The 23,760-nt window shown below is 39.3% G+C and overlaps 2 protein-coding genes across 3 annotated transcripts; both read left to right on the top strand.

The window, feature by feature from the left end:
* Positions 1-12,218: 12,218 nt before the first annotated feature.
* Positions 12,219-17,972, top strand: LOC113144580 (uncharacterized). The gene is made up of 7 exons (XM_026330741.1): positions 12,219-12,564; positions 15,248-15,398; positions 15,853-15,996; positions 16,188-16,316; positions 16,427-16,675; positions 16,929-17,054; positions 17,236-17,972. The coding sequence occupies exons 1-7, from the start codon at positions 12,416-12,418 to the stop codon at positions 17,455-17,457; spliced, it is 1,170 nt and encodes a 389-aa protein (XP_026186526.1). The 5' UTR covers positions 12,219-12,415; the 3' UTR covers positions 17,458-17,972.
* A 1,075-nt stretch (positions 17,973-19,047) lies between these two features.
* LOC113144582 (phytanoyl-CoA dioxygenase domain-containing protein 1) lies at positions 19,048-21,966 on the top strand. Of its 2 annotated transcripts, none has more exons than XM_026330744.1 (7): positions 19,048-19,149; positions 19,861-20,028; positions 20,277-20,538; positions 20,627-20,718; positions 20,965-21,104; positions 21,199-21,303; positions 21,412-21,966. In XM_026330744.1, the coding sequence occupies exons 2-7, from the start codon at positions 19,899-19,901 to the stop codon at positions 21,493-21,495; spliced, it is 813 nt and encodes a 270-aa protein (XP_026186529.1). In that variant the 5' UTR covers positions 19,048-19,149; positions 19,861-19,898; the 3' UTR covers positions 21,496-21,966. The 2 variants fall into 2 exon arrangements, with proteins under 2 accessions (XP_026186529.1, XP_026186528.1); XM_026330743.1 differs by having other exon boundaries at positions 19,064-19,149; positions 19,834-20,028; positions 21,412-21,965.
* The last annotated feature ends 1,794 nt before the right edge of the window (positions 21,967-23,760 follow it).

Raw genomic sequence — 23,760 nt, 5'->3', positions numbered from 1 at the left:
AAAACTAAAAGCCTATTTAAGTTTCTACTCAAGGAAAAATACTCTGAGGGCATTTTTATTTTCCCACATCAGAATTGCAAGATGCATCATATAACACGGGGGTTGCACAGGTGTTGAGGGGCCTTGAAGAAGCCGCCTTATCTGCAGAGCTTCATATATAAATCATGTCTCGCTAGATGACAGTAAATTTATCGACTAGAAGAACTCCTTGAACATTATTTTCAGATATCTGTACAGAGATTTTGATCAAGTGCAGAGGATCAGTTCATTTTATTCAACTTTGCAGAGCCTCCGAAAGGCTGAAAAAAGAAGTGCTGCAGAAAATTATCCTTGCCCTCCTAATGTGTGCTGGTGACTGCCATGATGTATTAGACGTATTAGGGCATTTCTCCACAAGGTTGAGGGTGTTTGCGCCTAATGATTTTTTTTTCTTCCCCTAGTTGAGACATATGACAATAGTGAGCCCAACCTTCATTCATGATTAGACAGAAATTCATCTCCAATGTTGTTTCTTCAGTACAGCTGCTCTCATTTCTGTCTCCAGGATTATAAAACATTTTATGTCCAAGAAAAAAAAAAACTTGCACGAGCCCCAGAAGAAGAAGAAGAAGCTACTGGCAGTGAATCCACTAAAATCCACTGAGACAGATTAGTGGTGAGACTTGCGGAAAATACATTTCTGGGATGAAGGCAACTTTTTTTTTTTTTGAGACAACACAGGTGATAGATCCTGTTTTTAGTTTCTTAGGGCCAATATATTTAGTCACTGATATAAAAACAAGTTCATACATCCTGGTAAACACAGTGCATGATTAAAAGTTATTTTGCCTTTCTTCCAAATCTGAAAAACACTGTGAACTTCAAATGAGATAAGTGTTTAGACTTCCAACTATTTCCTTTTTAATGATCAAATACCACAACATTCAAAGAGCAATGTGTTTTCTTTTGACAGCTGATCAGGCCTTTTCAGTGTTAGTGCTCCACCAATGAAAAAATGAAAGGAAGGAGAAAAATCTGCTATGACATATTAACAACATGAAAGAAAAATACTCCTACTGTGTCAGATGAGATGGTAACATCACTTGACAACTCATTATGTAAGAACATCAGTCTTTCCTTAACATCCACTATAAAAGGTCAATTTTAATATAAGTTTAATGTTGTGTTATTTTATATTTCATATCAACACCTGTGAGTAAGTCTTGGCATATTAAATATACTTGCTCTAAAGAATTGATTTCAAGTGCCTGAACATTCATTAGATACAGTGGCAGGATTGTACTGTAGCACACAGCTACAAACAAAAGTCCTGGACCCTTTTTGAATCAGAAAACCCTTTTAAAAACGCCTGGTGTGTTCCTCCCCCAGTGACTCTGAGAAACCTTGACTCAAAGCTGTTCCTCTCTGCTGCACATCACCGACTCCCTCTGGACGCTACCACCACTCTGCTGTCACCACATGCTCTATTTCCCCTCCAAATGTGAATACACTCAATCCCTCTGTCTTCCGTACTGCTTAGTGACAAGCTTTTGTGTGTCCGCGAGAGTGTGCGTACAGTTTGTGTATATGTGTATATGATCGGTGCTTGTCTGCATGAATACAAGGTTGTGTGTGTATATCCCATGGTTTCTCTATTTGCTGTGCAATTAAGTACACTCTCACAGAATTCCAATAGTATCCATTTCACTGGAGAGCTTTATGGTTTCTGACATCTTGCCAAGTACTTGTTGTTGTTGTTGTTGTGTGTGAGGGTGTGTGTGTGTGTGTGTGTGTGTACACAGTGAGACCAGGGCTGTCTCGTAAGGGAAGCAGAAAGAACAGAGGGACTGAATGTCGGACATTTTGGATAGGATCCAATCCGATACAGTGCAATACCTTGCTACTCCCCCCTCAGGCTGGGTTGACATTTAATTTCTCTATCCCGGTGACGAGTGCATAAAAGAAAAGGTCCTACTGCAATTACAGCCAAGGTCAGTGCAATGGAGTGTAGTGTGCTATGATGTTAAGTTGTTGAATGGAAGCTTTTTCGGTATCACTATTCTGTCATGCACACACACACACACAAACACACATGCACACTAGTATGCACACAAAATGGCAAAGGCAAAATCAATCTTCATATTATTCAAAGACATTGCTATATTCATGCAGGACTACATTTCAGAGGCCAAAACCTTCTGTGAAATCATACATATAATACAACATTTTTTTCTGTCAGTCAGACTGTTTGTATACAGTACTAATTTTAATCCATTTAGAGCTATATCATTCAATTGGCATGGAAGGATAAATTCAGCCTCCTGCTTAATGGCTTTGATATAATGGTTTGGCTTTACTCTGTCAGCATGATATGTGGGATTACATGTTCATTAATCTGTCAGTCGAGTTGAAGCTGTGCCACGGCAGCCACAGACACAAACACCCAGAAAACATGACATACATGTACAAAGACATGCAATCTCCTACACAGACACACGCATGCATGCAGATATACATGCAAACAACGGCATCTGTGCAGTCATTTGTTCATCCATCTCTTGCTTGATCATTAGCAATGTGCCTCTGAGTGTGCAGATGCTGATTCACTGTCTAATCCTGCCAAAGCGTAACACATCAACCTAGCTGACACCTAGCCAAATGAAACAACATAGCAACACCTCGTTATAACTTCTTTTTTTTTACCCCCACTTACTGCATCTCTAGGCCTGCCAACATTGTTTCTGTCTCATTCTCTCTCTCCTTCCAGCTCTTCTTATCCCATACTGCTCTCCTCTCCCAATTTGTTCCCTGCTGGAGGCTCATTAATAGCATACCCTGCAGACGCTGCAGGAGAAGCTGCCAGTCAAACTGGAGGGGAATCTTACCTGTGAAGTGTAGTTGCAGCTAGTTACCACTGGGGGACAGCAGTTTGCAACAAAGTATTTCCTTTCCAAGCCTTTAATTTCTTTCTTAAGCATTCATCCCAAGATCAGAATGCCTTTTTATGTTTCAGGAGTGGGCATATCAATATAGGCAAGCGTATCTTATTGTTCTACCTTACAGAGATGTATCCTTACAGTCAAACTCCTGTACCAACAAACCCAAACAGACGTAGCAAAGTGCAAAAGTGAAATATATTGAGAACTGTGAAATTAAACAGTGCATGAGGTAACATGGGAAGGAGCAAGTGGGAGCAGATGGCAGACAGATGGAGACAGGAGGACAGAGACGAGACACGTAGGAAGAGAGAGAAAGGGCAAGATTGAGGGTAAATCCATCAGAGTTTTCCTGTGAGCCGTCACAGAGAACTGGACAACCTGATGGATGCCTGTAGGTGTGCAAACTGAGGGGCAGAGCAGCTGGTTGTTCACTTCTCAGTCTTTTGCTGGATTCACCTGGATGGGCCTTTGACACATAATGCTGACACAGCACGGGTACTACACACACACACTCACACATCCACCCACAGCTAGTCAAAAACATGGTTAAAATTCACAGTAGGTGAGCACAAAGAGAAGCCACTGCATTGTTTACAATGGGATTAATATCCCATTGACATTTCCAGGCAATTTTAGGGCTTCACTTGATCAGCTATCTAAAATAAAAGTTGACACATCTGGTGCCTTTTCAGAACAGCAGTCACTCTGGAGAGCAGCCCAGTGGGTAAAATTTTGGGTGAATACACAATGCTAATCATGCTCTGGTCCCTCAGTGGAGTCGATGGAGAGCGAGGCAGAGACAGAGGGAGATAAGTTGGCGAACAAGTTGAATGCTGAGCAGGTCCTGCCTGAGGCCTCTAAGCCAATATCCGTCACCGTGGCATTAATTATATTCTCTATTCATTAGAGCACACCCTAGGGACTGCAGTTATTAGACACAGCCCAATTAGGCCTGCAGTGAGCTAACGATGCTGGGCTGGGGTGAGGGGCAGTGGGATGAATATGGAAACCTAGAGGGTTGCAACAGTGCTTCCATCCCCCTAGCCCTTTTTCCCGGAGTGGGATGACGCAGAGCAGATGGAAAAGGATGATGTAAGAGGAAATGTAATCTTACAAGACATATCCTCAAAGAAATCTGTTTAAGCAGCTATGGTTCTTGAGTGTTTGAGAGAAAAATTAAGCAGAGTTTATCATCTGTGGAATATTTATTTGAGAGAAAGCTTGAGTCGGAATTACAGAAAAACAATTTCCCACTCTGACACTGAAATGTGCACCAGAAATAATACCTTTTCAGAGACAATAGCAAAGTGACATATTTGGAAAGCACAGTGCTGACATGATGGTCATGCGGATGTGTATGTGGGACAATGTCTGTAGTGCAGTGTTTTATCTCTATATTGTAAAATCTCATCTGTCCACAAATTGGATAGATTTCAAGAATTTTATTGCTTAAAGAAAACTGCTTTGGAGAAGTTACTGTCCCATGAAAAACTGTGACATCTTCTATTGCTCATTTTTATGGCCCCAAAAGGATACAGTGGAAATGAGACAGACCCCAAGTACTGAAGAGATAATACCTCATCTTTATGATTTGGCAAAAAGCTTTCAAATCCTGATGGGCATTAGTTGATGAGGGGAGCATTACATTGCATTGCAGCATAGCTGTGGCACTTTGGTGACAACACCCCTACATTTTTCATAATGACTACAATTTCAAACAAGATAGTTCTCTCAAATTTGGAGCCATCAGCTTGAACAGGAGGTCTGCATCAATTCTATCCTATTCCGATGTTATAACACAGCAGTGCTCAAACACAATATTGATCCTATAGCTGCACACATCGTCCCATCCTCCACTCCCCGCTCAATATCTTTTCTTTCAGGTTATTGTTCCCTCTCTCTCAGTCATGATGACTGTATGTGTGCATGTATCTCCCGCAAGAGGCTGAGCAGATAGGCTGTTATGGCTGGAGGTGAGATGAATCAACGTATCAGCACTTCTTTGATGCAGAGCCTGTTTCCCTATAGCTTGTCTTGGGTTGATTAAACACATCGACTGGCCTGTCAGTGGGCTGGAGGGATGGCTCACTGCAACACTCCATGGCACCATTTCTCCACCATGTCTCGCTCCCTTAGCTGGAGGCTAAAAGGGAACAGCAACACTGGATGTAAGATGATGTCAGCATAATAAATCTGACAACATACTGAAAGCATGTAGTCATCTCCGCTGTTTTCCTTCTTCTCGCCTATATTCGATTTTATTGACAGGAAACATATTTTTTTCCCCCTTCTCTTTAAAACACCCTCACTGTCCATGCCAGTAGAAGTCCTATTTGAATGCTAAATAGACAGTCATGTTCTGTAATTGCATCAGCCTGTTCTCTGTCCATTGCTGAATTAGTCGTTTCAGACTTTGTGTCTCTCCCTCTGTCTCTCTAACTATCTGTGTCTCTCTGAGAGGGAGTTGATGTGATATCGATGACTTCCTGACTACAGTGCATCCATGGGCTGATTATGCACTTTTCCCTCCAATCTAATCCAGCTAATGATCCAGGGATTTCATATTTATTAGGCAGCACACCATCATTTATCATTTCCCAGCTCCCCACACAAACAGTCATATTGGCTTTGAGTAAATGAGAAGCAGGCGAAGGCTGAAACTAACTGCCTAGAAACTGGGAGGGATAATACCCTCATATAGTATAACCCTGAGCAGGTATTTGTCTCTCAGTATCATTATCTGAATCTCTGCAAAAAATAAGGTGAGTTTCGCCAATAAATGTCGATCTGAGACACATGGTATCTATATACTAAATGGCTGTTTTCACATTTCCTTGCACACATGACTGATTGAACGGCGTTGTAACATCAACACATGTGCTCACGTTTAAAAAGTAATATGCATTCAGACCACCGAGTTTCATTTAATGGGCCACTCAACCGATTTTACAAAGTCAAAATCAATGTAATCATCATAGAGAGCACTGCTCAGCTGGTGAAAACAAGCATATTGTCTTCTTCAGGAGGTTTGAGAAAATAACCTTTAATTAGTTCATCAGGATGACCTCCAGGGTGTACACCTGCCTTTCGCCTGAAAAGATCTGGCATAGGCTCCAGCCTAAATAGGAATAAGCGGGTATAGATAATGGGTGGATGGATGGAGTTCTTCAGGGTTACAGCAGATTGGTATTGGAGACTACCATTTTATAAGAAAAGCTTATAAGTTGAGCTTGGATAGAATGTGGGCATTTACCAGACATGGGTGTCCTAAAGAAAGAAAGTGTAGGGCTCACTGTTCTTGAAGCTGATCCGATAGTGTGGAGTAAAGGGGCATTTATATCAACATTTTAAGGGTTTATGATGTATGAGCAGGCAGTCGCTGTAACTAATGTGGATCTCATCAGCAATATGCCTACAGGTCAGGGCTAGGGCAGCTGTGGTGATACTATGCTTTGGCTGCTCCTGTTTTCTCCTACATGTTTCAGAAGATAGTTGATAAATAGTACACCATGGGTACCACAGAGAAGACTACTGTTAACTTCAAATATAAATTCAGCTTAGAAGTCATGATATATCTGTTATGATGTGGTGGTGGTGAAGGAGGAGAGAACCCAAGTGCAGGACACAAACCTTATTAAGCCTGGATCGACCAGGCTCGGGCAAGATACATAATATCTCTGCCACTCGGAGGGCAGGCAGGTAACAAATATCTCTGCCACTCGGCGGGCCGGACACAAAACAAAAACTAAACAAAACACACTCCTCGAACATAAGTCCACAAACGTTAATGCTCCAACAAAGAACAAAGAAAACCAGGAGGTATAAATACCTTCAGGACAGATAACTAATTAACACAGGTGAAACTAATCTCAACTGATGAACATAAAGCCACCCATGATTAACACAGGAGGAAACAGGAAACTAACCAAAACAAAATGTCCAAAACCGGAACTGAAAATCCATCCCCATAACAATATCTGTGCAGTTTCATTTTTAACCTATCAATCATAAGAGACCCAAACCTAAAGTATAAAACTAAACCATTTGAGTACCTTTCTAATACAGAGTAGAAGAAACTAGAATAATCTCTTGTTGCCTTTAGAAAAACTTATAATGGTTGTCTTGTCAGAAGTGTAATTGTTGTTCAGTGTTTCCTTTTCCAAGTGGATTGATCAATGTGTATTTGTTTTAGATATATTGAGACATTAATTATGAACTGCACAAACTTGTCACATTGTTTAATTTAGTGACCTATCTGAATTTAAGAAGTCAACATTCATGCATTTCTTCCTTTCTCTGTCATACTTCACCAGCTTGGACTAGTCTTTGCCCTTTGAGGGGAAATTGCCATCTCACATTTTCATCCACTGCATGCTGTATGCTGATCCTCAAAGTAGTCCCATGTCCAAACACACATAGTGGATTACAAACGGATTTGATATAGTGTTTGCTTTCAGTCAGCCATGTGTTAATTGATTCCATTGATTCTGTCGGGCTGATCCACAGTCTTCAGGTTTGAAGCCACCCTGCACCCCCGCCCCCCACAGACCTCAGTTTATAATCTATAATGTGTACAGATTTACAAATACACACTCCTTCACCAATGTATAGTGTGGCATACAAATACTTGCAGTATTTCACGGAGGATGTGACTCCTATTTATTTTATTCCTTCCTTATAATGACCACACATTGTTCTGAAATGGCTGTTCTGGGAATTTTTGTTGTCTCAGCAAAGGCACTGTTCTACCATTCGTTCACGTGTAATGCAATGCAGTAAATATGATCTGTCCTATATTGTACCATCACAGTGGCGATGCAGAAGACTAGGGTTATAATAGTGCTTCTTGTCACGGGCTGTGGGAGGTTTGCAGATAATGCAGTGTAACATCATGGTCCACTGTAACTAATGTCACATCGTGGTCTAGCATTCAGCATGAGATTGACATTAACAGACTGTCTCATGGCTCATTATCCCCTAACGTTAAGGTTCAAACTGTTACTGTCAGATTACAGCTCTAATTTTTGTACCCAAAATGAACTTATATACACTAAAAGCTCAAATTACAGAGCATGTATGTGATTAGCCAATGATTATCATGATTGAGCCACATTTTGCTGCAAATGAAGTAGAATGCTGCAGTAAGTGAAAAGTGAAATGGTACCCTGTGGTGCTGAAATTCTACATTGCCAAGAGTCTATTTGTGTTTGATTCTGACATCTTTCCAGGTGCTCTGGTGATTTGCATGTTCCACACAACATTTGCCTCTCTTCCTCAACTGAATTCTTAAGCGCTAAGATGATACACAGATTAGGGTACAGGGAGATGTGGAAAATGAAATCTTTCGGATGCAGCCTGCTGTGATATTACAAACGCTGACTGCCCTTCCACCCTACACACGCCCTTTTATAGGGGGAATATTTACTAAATGCACACACTCGACAGATGCTTCTGTAGCCAGGGGCTGCCTTCCTCTCCCTCCGCTAGTCTGTGTGATAGGCAAAACTAAAGCAGCTTAGAAAAAAGAAATGGAGTTCATGTAGATGGAGCCTTAAATAGAGATCAAGATTACACAAGGATACGATGGACCTGGAAGAGGCTATTTGAACTGAACAGATTACATTTACTCCCCAACAATGTAAACTAGACTAGACTAGACTAGATAGTAAATTGAGGCATTGATGTAGAGTGTCATGGCCGGGCAGGGAAGAGTCATGTTCAGAGATTGTCTCTAATGAGCTCACCCATGTTGAAGTGTAAAGAACAGTAGGGTGACATTAATTCTTAATGGGGGCATTAAAAGCTTAGTTAATGGAGAATAGTGGGCATTTGTGATTAACTGGCCAAATTAGTAGAAAGTGTCACATTACAACTTTTCTGAATTCAGTCTGCCTGGCCTCGCGCTACACGGGGCTTTTCAGCTACGATCACTTTAGTCTTAACACAGACTGAGAAATAACAGCATAAATTATTCCATAATGAAACAAAAATACAAATGAAAGGTCTTGGCTATCATCTTTATATTTTTTGTTATTGTTTTAAAAAATCACATGGAAACACACAAAAAAAACTTTTCATTAGTGAGTCTATCAAAACATCTCTGTGGCTATCTGGCCCCAAGCCTTACTGCATAGGTTTTTGAAAAAGCCTAGTTTTTGGTAATCTACTTAAACAAAAGTAAATAATAATAAAAGGATGAGGATGAAGGCATATTTACTGATTTTGTGAGTATTTACAGCAGCAGGCTGCTATATGTGTTGATTCTAAATACAGTATGTACTGTATGTGTGTGTGTGTGTGCGTGTGTGTGTGTGTGTGTGTGTGTGTGTACGCGCGCACATGTTTCATGTGTGAAATCAATGGAGTTTCCCTTTTAGGCTCCTCATGTCTCTGGTCTCTGGAGGGGGCTGATCAGTTATGGTGCAGATTTGTAAAAATCAAGCTTCATTGTTGTGAACAGTACATGAGACAATAAATGATCCTTCTGTCAGTCCTTGCCTGTCTGCCTTCAGCACTTACGGTTTCATTTCTACCAATAACATAATTTGCCGTCTTTTTTGTCTCTGACACTGCAGCAATCTTTTCATGCCTATAAATTTACAAAGGTCTGTATGAATCTTCTCTGTGCCTTTCGTTGTGCTACAGAAAAGAGTGGTGCATCATTACATGTGATCAACTTCAAATTATTGTTTTTGTGATCACCATAACTGTCTTCTTTGTTCCAAAACCACTTCCTATTTAGTAGTTTCTTTGTTTGTTCCCTATTTGTTTTGCTGTAGTTGATGCTACCCAGCGCAGAATTTTAATGCTGGAACATTTTGTCTTGTGCATTTAAAAAACAGCATCTTTCCATTCTTAGGCTCTTCTATGCATGGTAATATTATCAACAGGAAGGCAGAGCATGCCACAAGATGCTTAAATAAAAAGGCCTTTTATATTATTGACAGCTTCTGCATTTAAAATGACCTTTAGTTACTTCAGTATGCATGCTAACATGTCCTTTGGAAACACAGATTATTTATGCGTCATCTCTCCCTCTTTTGTTCATTTGCTTCTTGCATTTTCTGATCTATGCACATTTGTGTATATGCATGTGTGTGTGAGTAAGTGAATGCAAGCTTGCATGTATGCTGGCCTGAATTTGTGTCACTTCCCTTTGTGGTAAACCAGGAGAACACAAGTTAATGCATCGTGCATCGCACCACTCATGCAGTCATGTAATCCACTTGCTGTACATAGTTGTGCTCATACAAAAATGCACTCAGTCAGTGAACCTTGGGAAGTTCTTCACATTCAATTATTGACCCTGGTTGAGTTCGTTGAACTATTGCAACTGGAGACGAAACAAGTGAAGCAACTGTTTGAGTGTATGTGAGACCAATTGCTCAAAAGCCTTGTTTGGTCCAATCTGGTTCAAAGACACAGCTGATTCAGTTCTGGCACATACAGAGCAGCAGTAACTCAGGAAGACTGTCCACCTCTTACTTGTCTTCACTCCATGGGACACTCTCTATTCCTCTCCACGATCTCCTAAAAATCAATCCCTCCATGGAGAGGCAGCCCATTTGTCCTTGGCTTTGACAGAGGCTTGGGTCAATAAAGGTACTGCATTGCTTCTCCCTCATTGGGCCTTCCAGCAAAGCCTCTGCTTGTTGCAGCAATACTCTAGCATCCACTATAGATAGCAAAAACCCATGAAAATAATTGTAGCAATTCAGAGCCACTGGCCTGCAGTGACACCTTTTGCTGCCTCTACCACATTTATGTCAAAATGACTTTGACTCAGCCCTTTGGAAATCATTCCATTTTTAAAATCTTGGTTCGTTTTTACTCATTTCACTAAAGGGCAGGCTAAAAGTTGTTTGCAATGAACATCTCTCATTGATCTCCTGCATGAGGTATACTGAGCTCAAGTAGTTTAATGGAAACAGTTTATTGTAAAGTCAGTGATTTTAAATTATTATTATTGATGTCATGACACAATTTTTTGGTATACAGTATTACAGAAATCTATCTTTATAAAAAAACATAAGTGACATCTCTATTCACTGAATAGGAGAAGAAAAGGAAATGCTATAACACAAAAATACATCCCTTTCTCAACCACACACCTCCACTGCCCACCCACTCACCACCCCCAGCCTTTTAAAGCGAACTCAGTTTTTCTATATCAGCTAAGGTTAAAAAAAAAAATTAGCAGACAGACACAGGTAGAGACTAGCTGGATAATGGACCACTGAGCAGATAAAGAGCAAGATATTTCCCTCAGGTGTTGGTGGAGACTAACAACAGAGCTAAAAAATATTAAGTTTAGGTATGCTGTAATCAAAATGATGCTCTGTAACTGCTGGATGTTTAATTAAGCAACACTTTGCTAAAGGTTTGCTATCAACATTAAAGGTGACATGTCAGTGTTGTGTTCAAAACCTGTCTGCTGCCTCCATGTGGCCGAAAAATTGATCATTGCAGGTTTACATAGTTGAGACCTTGAAATCTTTTATTTCTACCATACTAAACATAATATAATGTGCAAGAAAACAATGATGCTGACATTTACCTTTACTGGTAAAGTTTCAGAACACCTATTTTTGACCTCTCAACATAAACAGATATCTGATATCAGCTTCAGAATAGGACTTTTTTTTTTTTACACTGCAGCTCTTATATTTGTCATGGGTACCTGTTTCTCACAACTTCTTTACCACAGGTGGCCTTGAATCTTTTGGACTCTCTGTGGAGAACATGTAGGAAACAGGATGGCAAATTAATTCTTTTAGTTTTAATAAAAGACAGCTTAACTGAACTAAGAGGATAATTAACAGAAAATCCTTTCATTTACTTGATTGCCCCTTGGATGAACATGTGATTTCCTAATTAACCTGTTGCAGCCCACTTTCCTAGTAATGAGCAGACTTGCAAAAGCATTCAGCCTGACCCTATTATTATTTGTCATGAATAAATGTATGCATTATCATACCATCATTATCAATTACATATTCTGCAATCTAAAATCATGGAGAAATTATGCATATCTATTCAGCTCCTGTAGAGCTTTCCTGAAATGTTCATTCAAAAACATAAGACAGCTCAGCTAACAAGCAACAAGCACACAAAGATGCAAGCATCAACACACACACAAACATCCTACCCCTGAGTGGAGTTTCCCAGATTCTCCCAGTTATGTCAAAACAAAACAGCATGTCAACTCGGTCACACTGCGTGAGGTACGTCACATTTAAACTGCTAACCACAGTGGGACAGGCCCTCTTTAACATAAAGCTGAAAAAGTTTGGCCGTCACTTCCTTTTCTCTAAACTCTGCATCATGTGGCTCTTGGTCTCGGCTACTTCCTCTTTTTGCTACGTATCAATACTGATGACACTATTTACTTTCCACCACATGCTTTGTGGAGGATTTATGAACAGAAATTTCGCCCTGATCATAGCAGCATCTACATTTTGTTTCAGATTTCACCCAATTTGAAGAATTGATCAGTCATGGATGGAGACGTGCTGTCTTTGTCATCTTCTCTATCATTATCATCCTCATCATCAGCAGCTGCAGGCACACAGAAAGATACTTCACCTAACAGTGACAACAGCCTTCCTCAGAGCCAACAGGAACACAAATCAACTGATGAATTATGGTATGTATGTTAGCATTATATAGCTGGTATATAGTATATATATATATATATATATATATATATACAAGGTAGACACAAAAACAGGAACACCAAAAAGTGAAATACTAATTTAATAAAACTTGTGTCTTGCCTCACCCAGAGCCTTAAACAGTCTTAATACTACCTTAAAGTTCAGTCGGCACCTGTTAACAAATTTTAACCATTTTTGTGTTTTTGTTATTCTAGTACTTATTGTAGACATGTTGTACTATGTGGTACACACTGTACTACACTGTTCATGTAATTGAGACCAGCACATGCTTTTACCAAACTTGATTAGTATGATCAGCTATTTGATCCTTATTTGTAACCTATAAAAGTGTGAAGTTCCCCATAAATTCATAAAGACACAGGCTTCAGTTCATTCTCTCATATGCTGTTGTGTAAAAAGATCAAATAAAATTTCATTGTATCTATTATATCATTTTAAGATTAAGTGACTAATAGTTATGCTGTTTAATGTGGGTCCACTTTATAAATGCCATGACTACAGTGCCTACACAAATGATTAGTCACCCTTAAAATAACCATGTTGAAATAGTGAAACTTAACACTTCTCTCCTCCTCAACCTATGGGGATCTGACTGTGACCATTGACCAGCTACACACAGGGACAGCTTTAAAGTGATATTTGTCAGAGTTTCCACAGCAAGAAGGAAAGATATCCCCCTCACTATCCTATGGTGTGACAGTGAATCAGCATAGTGTCTTTCCAACGCAGTATATGATTGAAATACTTGTGAAATTGGGTGTGCACACGTGAATATATTTGCCATCGAGGAAGCTGGAAGGCAAAAGTCTCTGAATCAGGTGATATGGAGTATGTTGTGGTATAAGACACGGTTTCAACATGGCTGTGTTAGCACTTTGTGGTCATACTAGCCAATTTAGGCTCTGTTTTATTTCATTTTGCTTCATTGCAGCTTTTGCCTTTATCCTACACTTCCCAAATTGCAGATCTATTTGTTCTGTGTGGACGATTCCCTTATTAGCAACAATAGACCTAAAGCCCTTTTCTGCCTTACTGAACCCAGAGAGATGACAGATGGTTTAGTATGTAGATTCAGACACAAGTTTTGATTCTGGGTAAGCCTTTCTTTTCTATAATAGCCCTTTCTGATTATCTGATGAGGAAACTAGAAATACATCTTGTAGGGAGTACATCCACGCTCTAGGATAACAACTTTTAGAAAGCAGGTAAACTGCCCATGTTTTAAGCTACATTTCAATGTAGTCCAGGGGTTTTATTAGTTTTATTAAAGGCACAACTCTTCATTTTATAAAATGCACTAATTAGTTAGATGAGAGGATTGATGCCATTCATACCAGTACCTAAAATATGAGGCTATAGATAGCAGCTGTGTTATCTGTGTACTATATCTTGTTAAGCAAAAATCCAAGACAAAATTAAGAACTTGTGGTTTTACAGTCATTGCTGTAGTGTAAGCAGCGGAAAGTCCAGAAAAATCACTAGTCTCAGTTGTGAAATAGTCCCACAAAAAAAATAATCCCCCGTAAAAGGGTACAGTACCTCTGAAGTGGTTGTGTGTGTGTGTGTGTGTGTGTGTGTGTGTGTGTGTGTGTGCGTTGGACAGGACCAGTTTAGCTGTTTCCCATTGTTTCCTGTTATTGTGCTAAGCTAAGTTCTCAAAGGTACAGGGATCTTGTCAGGAATACAGTATTTTTACAGTATATGCCATTTTGGCATTACAGTAATACAATACAATAATAAACCTGCATTTTTCCATTTGTACTGTCTTGACCTAACAACACAACAATCACTGAAATTGTGTAACAGTTTTCACGTAGCACACTGTACATAAGTGGATGAAAATATGTGGTTGTGGGGGAGTTTAGCCGTAAGGAGGATGAGAGATGATCGCATATTGATTTTTTGTAGTACTTAGCTCTTTGAGGTTACAGCCATCCAACAGTATGTTTGTGTGAAGAAGCCCTGGGGGCTACAAGCAGAGTTGTATGCTCTTGCCTGAGCAGCTTCCCCTTGGGCTTTAGATCTCTGCAGCATCCCTGTCAGCTATTCATTTTAGAAAAAGACCTCACAACAGGTAGGAAAGTAAGCTAGTTTGACTAATTAATCTGCAAAAAATGATTCTGTTCTCTTAGAGGTTCAACAGAAATCAACATTTTTAGAGATCATTACCCACATTGTTTCCAGAGGCTATCAATATATACATCCTAACACAGATTTTGATTGAGCAGATGCAGAAGAATACACTGCTGTGTGTGTGTGTGCGTGTGTGTGTGTGTGTGTGTGTGTGTGTGTGTGTGTCTTGAGTGTGTAATGTGAGTACACGTGTGTGTGTGTGTGTCTTGAGTGTGTAATGTGAGTACACGTGTGTGTGTGTGTCTGTGTGTGTGTCTTGAGTGTGTAATGTGACTACACGTGTGTGTGGGTGGGTGGGTGTGCATAATAGCTCTGATACAATTGTAAGTGCACTTTGTGTGAGTGGGTGTTCAAAAGTACCCTGACATTTTGTGTGTGTGTGTGTGTGTGTGTGTGTACATGTGTTTGCTTATTACTGGAAATCCTCTGTGTTCTTCATTATGATTTTATTTAAGGGACATACCCTTTGAGTATGCATCCATGCATGAACTGTATGTGTGTATGCATGTGTGTGTGCAGGACAGAGGAAGTCAGTCCTGCGGGTGACAGGTTGCTTTCCACAGAGGAGCAGGTCACTCTGATCACTGAGAGTATGACAGTCACGTCCACTGACCAGGAGAAACTGCTGCTGCTTAACAAGAACACTGAGCTCCGCAGAGTCAACAAAGAGGTATATCACCTTAAACTAGTGCAGATTCTCTACAGGTCTACAGCTGATGTTGGCAGCTACATCTATTTCTCTCTGACAACCAGTAGAGGGCTGTGGGCGTTGTGTGAAAGCTGCTTCTAAGCTGTGAAGAATTCGTTACATTTTTCTCAATTATACAACCTTTGCTTCCTAATTTTAATTAGACGCTGCCTTAAAAAAAGAGCGAAGGAAAAACGATTTTCCCAACCAACTGCTATAAACTGTCAAATACTTTATCAATGCACAAATATAGGGTGCCTAATCTCACGAACCTAAATTCACTTCCTGATCCTGATGTTGCTGAGCGGACACACTGACAATGACTGACACTACACTATACAATGAATGATGCTATCAGTGGCAGTGATGGAGGCAATGGCAGTTTTGATTATGTGTCAATAATGATGATGAAGGTGATGGTGGCGGTGTATTACAGCTGATGAAGCTGAATGAGGACTGGGACCAGGTGTATCGCAGTGCAACTCTGGGACTACAGCACAGACTGGAGAGTTTGGAGCTGGAGAACAACGCCATCAAACACCTCAACAGCAGACTGCTGCTCAAAATGGAGCAACAGCAGGTAAATGCACAACTATACAATAAACACTCACAAAGCCACAAAATCAGTGCATTGATATTTTGTAGATACTCAGAATTAGGTGTAGATACTGTATCAGGGGAATTCCTAAGCCATGGATTGGCCTCTAGCAGATTCTGATTGTGGTAGATAACACATATGTATCATGTTTACCATTCCACATGGGGCTGCAGAGTGCAAACGAGTATTATGAGCAAGCGTTGATGCAGGAGTTGAAGAAAAACCAGGAGCTGCAAGAATACATCAGACTGTTAGAGAACAGAATGCACCAGCCTGACAGAGACTACACATCTGCCACCCAGGTATTACACCTGTCAGTGTGTCTGTAGACACATGCTCAGTTTATTCTATTTTTTTCTGTCAGTGTTCTCTTGAATGCCGATCATCAAGCTGGCTTATGTTTTCACTGAAGGGCAGCTGTAGTGCTATGGTACGTGGTCCTGTTTCGTGCCCCACCAGAAATCCAGTTGGAGGTCCTGACCTGACGCCCGGGCAAGTCTCAGGATACAGCCCCGCATCCTCCTTTATCTCAGCCTCTTCCAGCTCACAGGCAGGGCACCAAGGAAAAAGCCAAAGCAGCAGCACCCCGCTGGGAGCACCGGGAGACACCCAGCAAGAAGTGCAGAATTTAAAAGAGCAGCTGGAGGCACTAAGATGTCAGGTGGGCTTCTGTCTTCAGGGCAGCATCAAAAATGTTCCCGTTTCTGATGTTATGAAAACAGAACTGATGTCAACTCACTGTTGCCAGGGGAAGATTTGTTTGTCTAAACACAGACGTGACTTTGACAGTGAAACTGCACCACCAAGTGGTGGCACTATGCTTTCCTTAGATTTTCTCATAATAAAATATCTGCAGAACACAAGATATTGCTTTGATATTGGTTCACTGCCATATTGATGTGTTGTGTCAGCAGACTCAGATTTACGAAGCAGAATATCAGACAGAGCATAACAACCACAAACACACACTGCAGGAGAACTGGAGGCTGAGGAAGAAGAGGGAGGAAACGCACCAACAGGTGGCACTACTGCAAGAGCAGGTAGTCTTTTAATTGTCGGTACACATGCACACAAACACATATACAAATGTATGTGACACATAAATACATTCATACTTCAATCTAAGTAATTAAACCTATGTGCTGTCTAGTTTCATAAATCACGGACATAAATCACAGTAATTCTTTTTAAAACTTTTCTTCTGTTGTAACATTACTACAGCTCAAAGTTTATGAAGATGACTTCAGACGGGAGCGGTCTGACAAACAGATGCTGCAGCGGCTGTTGTTGAGGAAAACACCTCAAAACAAGGAGCCTGTGCTTGTTCACCGCTGCAATAACGAGCAGCAGCCACTAGGAGGAGACAAGAGAACACAAAGTGGAGAAAAAAGAAAGCAACACCACCCTCTCTGCCCCAAGCACCCAAACAAGGACAAAGAGTAAAACAGAGGCTCCAAGGGAGACACCGTGATCATGCACACATGGGACATGAAGTTTCAACTCAGGAAAATCAAATAATATAATTTGTTCTAAGTCTCACCTTGAAGACACAGCCACTGTAGAGAGTCGAAATGTTAACTGCTTTTGTTGTCTATTTTCCGTTGTCCATCTACCTTTTTAATGGAAACACAATCTGATTTATGCTGACAAATGATAAATGTAGAGTAATATAGGGGCAGCATGAAGACATCTGAGGGTCAGATACATTTAAGGTGTTTTTTTTCTGAAGCTTCACATGAATAATGAAATGTTAACTTTTAAATGTAGTTTACAGTCTATAAGAGATCATGTAACGCCAAGAGTTATTAATTTTGGTACCTAGGATATTCAATATATCTAACATATTTTTCTAATATATTTCATCTCTAAAATTAAAGGTTTTTAGTATACTCTGACCTGGATAGTAAGTTCTTAAATTTTAAATCTGTATAAATAATAAAATGAATAAGAAAAACATATCTAAGTGTTTTGCTGGTTTATTTCAACAGGATGAAAATATCCACTTTATCAGCTTTTTTTGTATTTGTTTAATTCTTTACTGGATTATGTTAAAGTTTGTGAATTTTTTTTTTTCACTTTCTTTTCTCATTATCACAGCATAGTACATGATAAAAATATGTGTGAAATGATGTCAGAAAAAGACAGGGAAGTTGCATTTATTGTAAGTGGTCATTAGAACAGTTGTTATTGGGTAATAGATCACCCTCAGCAGTTTGCTGCATAACTCATGTCCATGCTGTGACTGAAGGAAGCTGATATAGTTACAGTCTTAGTCATTTGGTCTTATTGGTCACTGGTCTGTAGCTCAACTGAAACTGCTGCCACACAGGGTTACGACTTTTCTTCTGTAAAGTTTCTCACAAAACCTCCTTTAAAACATTTCCTTAACTTAACATTTGTAATAAATCAGAAATGTAAAAATGAGTACACTAATATCTTGATGTGAATTGTGAATTGTGAAATAAAAAGAAAAATGGAACTGTAAAAATCATGATAATCCTATATAACAAAAAAGAAGATGGCTAGAATGTTGTACATTAATGTGCAAGATTTCTCCTTTCATTTATTTAGTTTTTCAACCAACCCTGTCCACACATTCCCTATGAATATAAAATACACCTTTGTCCTGTGATCAGTCACCATCCCTTCATTAACCACCTGAAAAGGAAATGAAAATGTTAAATATAAGGATGTGATAACTGGAAAAGGATTGTCTGATTTTATAGGTCACTGGGAACTAAAAAAGGCATGTTAATTTTAGACTAAAAATAGCTTCTGTATTTGCTTCCTGCCTGTAAAACATGACAAGGTTCTTGAGTGCCTGACACATAATTCCTGCAAAGAAAAACAGGTTTCATGTTACTTTAGGTAAAAAATGTCTTGATGTAACACCACACCTCGACTACACAATAAGGCATAGACAAACTATGTGTTATATGTTTTACTCTTTCACTTGGTTCTTGGAACAATTCTGTGACGTAATGTATAGCATGCAGACAGATGAAGGCACTGGTAACGCAAGTGGAGTTTCCCTATGATGGTCTGTGGCTAATATATAATCTTGGCCACAGAAGCCTTGGCAGTATCCAGCTTCTAGACTCAGAAGAGAACAAGAGAAGACTGATCAGCAGAAAGGTATGGACACTACATAATGCTTACTGCAGTAGTACTTGCCAGTTAATACATGACAAAATGCAAACTGTGCATTTTTTCTTAGAGTAAAATGCCAACAGGTTATGCTGTTTATAAAGTAATTATATGTAATCTACCTGAACAGGATAAAATGCCGAAATACTGCTGATGTTATGTTGATGTAATAATTTTCAATCATTTAGCACTCTAAAATTGAGCACCTGTGTGTTTGCCACTTTACTTAATAAAAAGACTAGGTCAGCAAGTAAGGCACTGACACATCACTCACAGCATCATCAGATCCTTGGCTTTTTCTGTAACAAATGTCACATTCTTTTCTGGACCTGTGTTAAGCCAGCAGATAATTATAATTTAACAAAGACACTTTCAACATGGACAGTAAACGTGGTTCAGATGGGTCCTGAGGTGTAGTCACGATAGTTATATTGGTCTTGAAGCAGAAGAAGACCATCTTGGGGCTTACTGTGACCCACCTAAATGTGGTCACAGGTTTTCCCATCTGAGCTGTTGGTCAGTGCTTTCTTTTTATGTCTCCACAAACAGCTAAAGTTTAGACCAACTGGAAAAGCAGACGAAAAAACAAGATAAATATTCATTTCTTGCACTGAATTTAGCCATACTCAACCTACTTGCCTTTCTCTTCTCCCTCCCAACCTGCACCAACAGTCTCTACCTTCTAAATTTTGGAAGCAGAAAGCCTGAGGCATCAGCAGCGAGATAGTCCAGAAGAGATGACTACATCTACAGCTAAACTGCAGGAGATCTACAATGAGCAGGGTTTCCTTTCAGGGCTGCCTGTACTGGATGAAATGGAGCTGAGGGAGGCCAGATATGCATTTTCTGAGCTGGAGAAGGAATTTGGTAAGTACCATAGGGGTCTGGGAGAAAGGAGTGTGGAGACAAACTAACAACAGATATGAGCTAAATTCATTACAACTGTGTAAATTAGGGAGTCTAATTTATCTCATTAACAACACAGTACCATAATGCAGTTTCTAATATTAGGATGTCCATCTTATTGTTTAGCATAAAACACTATAAGAGAGATATGATGAGGCTGCAGTGTTGTTCAGATAGTGTGAGCAGTATGTCTTTGTGTGTATTTCCAGGTGAAAATTATACCCAGTACAGCCTCCACAATGTTCACCTCCAGTATCCGTGGGTGATGGGTCTGACCAAACATCCGCAAGTCTTAGAAGTGGTCAAAGCCATCCTGGGCCCTGATGTCATCCTGCTGGACTCCCGTTTTATCTGTAAATACCCAACACTCAAACCAGGCAACGTTCAGGGGAGTGAAGAAGAAGAAACCAAGCCTGATGGGGGTATTGGTGAGGATGTGCTTCCATACGTGGCCTGGCATCAGGACATGAGGTAAACTTTACATAGCGAAGAAACACAGTTTATTGGATTCAGAGAAAGTATTTTGTTTTCTTGTGTTTAACTGTAATTGTGTTTGCAGATATTGGGGTGTGGCTGGTGGCCCTGTTCTCTCTGTGTGGCTCGCTTTAGATGACTCACTGAAAGAGAACGGCGCCCTTCAGGTTATCCCAGGTACCTCATTTACTCTACAAATATGTTTCTAATGGAAGCTGATGGCTTTAGCCCCATTGTCCTGGTTGGGCCTTAACTAAATAAATGTAGAGTTGAAAAGCCATGAAAAGTTTCTCCCATCTCCCATCAATTCTAAACTAAGGTTTTCAATTTATGCTTTGATTGCAACTAAAGATAAAATGTATGTTCTGAAATCAAGACCTTACTTCGTCAGATTTGAACTTTTGTTTGTGTGTGTCCTTGCAGGCAGCCACTGCTCAGGCATGTTGCCCCATCGCCAAGCCATTCGCCCTGGAAACATGCTGTCAGTCAACCAGGAGATCCCAGAGGAGCTGGTGCAGGTGGAGGAAACAGTGTTTTGCCCTCTGTTAGCTGGACAGATGTCTGTGAGTGCATTTTTCTATTGCTTAAAGGTCTGTTATCAATACGTTAGAGTACATTACAAGGCGAATTAAACTGGATTTTGAATTTGCTTCATAGATTCATGATGGATTCCTTGTCCATGCCAGTGATGCCAACACGTCACAAAAGAGACGCTGTGGGTTTGTCATACGTTATGTTCCCACCTGTGCATATCCAATACAGGTGAGCCAAGATTAAATGGAGATTTTTGTCATATATATATCTGAGCAGGTTTTAATTTCATAGTCTTACACTTGGTATTTGTAATTATCCTCTCTCTGTTCCTGTTAGGATCCCAACCGTCCCAGGAAATTTCATGCTACGGTTTTGGCCTGTGGAACAGACAAGTTCGATCATTTCTCCAACAGCGACTGAAATACTTCCTCTTGCAAGATCCATTGCTTCTATACATTATAGCAATATTTCTTATTTACTGCAAATGTCTGTCCCTGTTTCTGTTTATGATTAATATAACTTATTGAAAATGATTGCAGATTTCTATAGTTTACACTATGGCATTTAGTAATGACCATCTATTAACTGTGAAAAGATTTCAAACTAATAATAATAAAATGTTGTTTTATTGCTGCGGCATATACAACTTTTACAACAGATTTTTCTTTCTGGGCTTTAGATTTATGGATCTCAGACTCTTTAAAGCTTAATAAATACTGTATATTATTTAGTACACAAAGCTCTGTTCCATAGAAGTTTGTTTTGTTCTTTATTTAAAACATAAAAACGTTGTTAAGATGTAACACATTGTGCTGTGATAATAAAATCACAATAAATGAATGATGAATCAACGATAAAAGAGGTTTTCAGATTAGTGTTTCCTCCTGCAAATGTACCAACCCTCCATTCTATTTACAAAATAAAGCGTTAAAAATAACACCAGAAGCTAAGTCTTACTAGGCATACGTTCACAGGTTTGAGCAAATGTTCCTTACACCTCAGTTAAATCATTAACTGTTGTTCCAGTCCCAAAGTGCAAACCACTGCATCATGAACCAAGTGAATCAGTAAACGTTGAACCATGAATGGAGTAGTCCTTCATGCACATTTCTACATTTCTCACACACACACACACACACACACACACCCTCACACACACACACACACACACAAACACACACACACACACACATTTCAATTGTACATTTCCATTGTTTATATGTGTCCAGTGTTCACATAAAAACACTTTAGTGTCAATTTAACACTTGTGATTGTACTGTGTGGAGTATAATTACTAAAAATGTTAAATACGTTGTCAATATCCCTTTAACATCACCACTAAGAAAAACAATGTTTCTTTTAATCTCCATAGGGCAATAATAACTCAGTAAAAACTACAAATAATCACTGTTTTAGTTATTTATTTCGTTTTTTTATAGCCCACAGTTTTTGTGGGGTATATTGTTCCTGTGTTCATCAACATTTCTCAACAAGACTGTGCTCTACCAAATGACTGATCTGAACGTTAAAGAGATATCATATCAGGTTAATATAAGTGTGATATGCCAAGGTGAGAATTTGTTTAAGACTAAATAAAAACAAACAATCAGAATGGAAACAGGGACTTCCTAAGTCAATTTCTCTGTTTCACCATAACGCCTATTCCAATAAAACACTTGATGAGCACCATTTCAGCTAACATAACAGTCATAACATTATAAAGTCCTCTATGAGATATGAAGAACACTGGACTAACTGTTCCTTGGATTCCTGTCATACATGTTTAACTAAGATATTTAGAGAGCCAGGTGAGGTAGGAGGGCTGCTGCTGCCAACACCAGAACCATAAGGGACAATTTATAAAAAGATGTTTAAGCTTGATGTGGAAGACCATGCTTGAATGAACAAATGCAATAGAATATGGATATTGATCATTTCACTACATCCCTCATGTATTTTAAAGGGCAATTCATTGTCTAATATCAATGTATTTGCTCCTAATATGTTATTAGAAAGAACTGATGAAGTAAGTAGGGAGTGTAGATTTAGCTGTTGTCACAGTGTATTTAAGTCTGTGTAATGGAGTTGTTCAGTATAGGTGTGTTGTCTCAGCTCTAAAGCAGACTTGTTCTAGTCCAGTCTACCTGTCCTGCTTCCTTGTACACCCTGCTGTCTAAAATGATGACATCATGCACCTGAAAGGTGCCACAAAAACATGACCCAGTTAATGTCATTGTGCACATTCAGTGCAATAAAAGATCACAGATTAATAATATATATATATATATATATATATATATATATATATATATATATATTATTAATAATAAAAATATTATTATTATTATTATATATATATATATATATATATATATAATATTATTATATATATATATATATATATATATAAATACACATATATGAGATACTATATTGGGGCCATTCATTTATATTGTGAGTAATAACATCATTCATGTTCCAGATGTGAGGTAAGCTCTTCATATTTTGTGAATTTATTTTTCAACCAATGTAACAATGGTATAAATAACTATTGCTGCTATTATATTAGCTGCTGTATCACGATACCATGATCTGTAATGTGACGTTAGAGACACAATAGTCACTTTAGGAGTTGATAGGATAGTTTTCCACGGATCTATATCTATCATTCCCCATAGATACGGC

This window comes from Mastacembelus armatus, chromosome 10 (assembly GCF_900324485.2).
Source record: "Mastacembelus armatus chromosome 10, fMasArm1.2, whole genome shotgun sequence".
Classification (NCBI taxonomy): Eukaryota; Metazoa; Chordata; class Actinopteri; order Synbranchiformes; family Mastacembelidae; genus Mastacembelus; species Mastacembelus armatus.
Note: the sequence above shows the minus strand (reverse complement) of the source record. Positions and strands in the feature narration are given on the sequence as shown.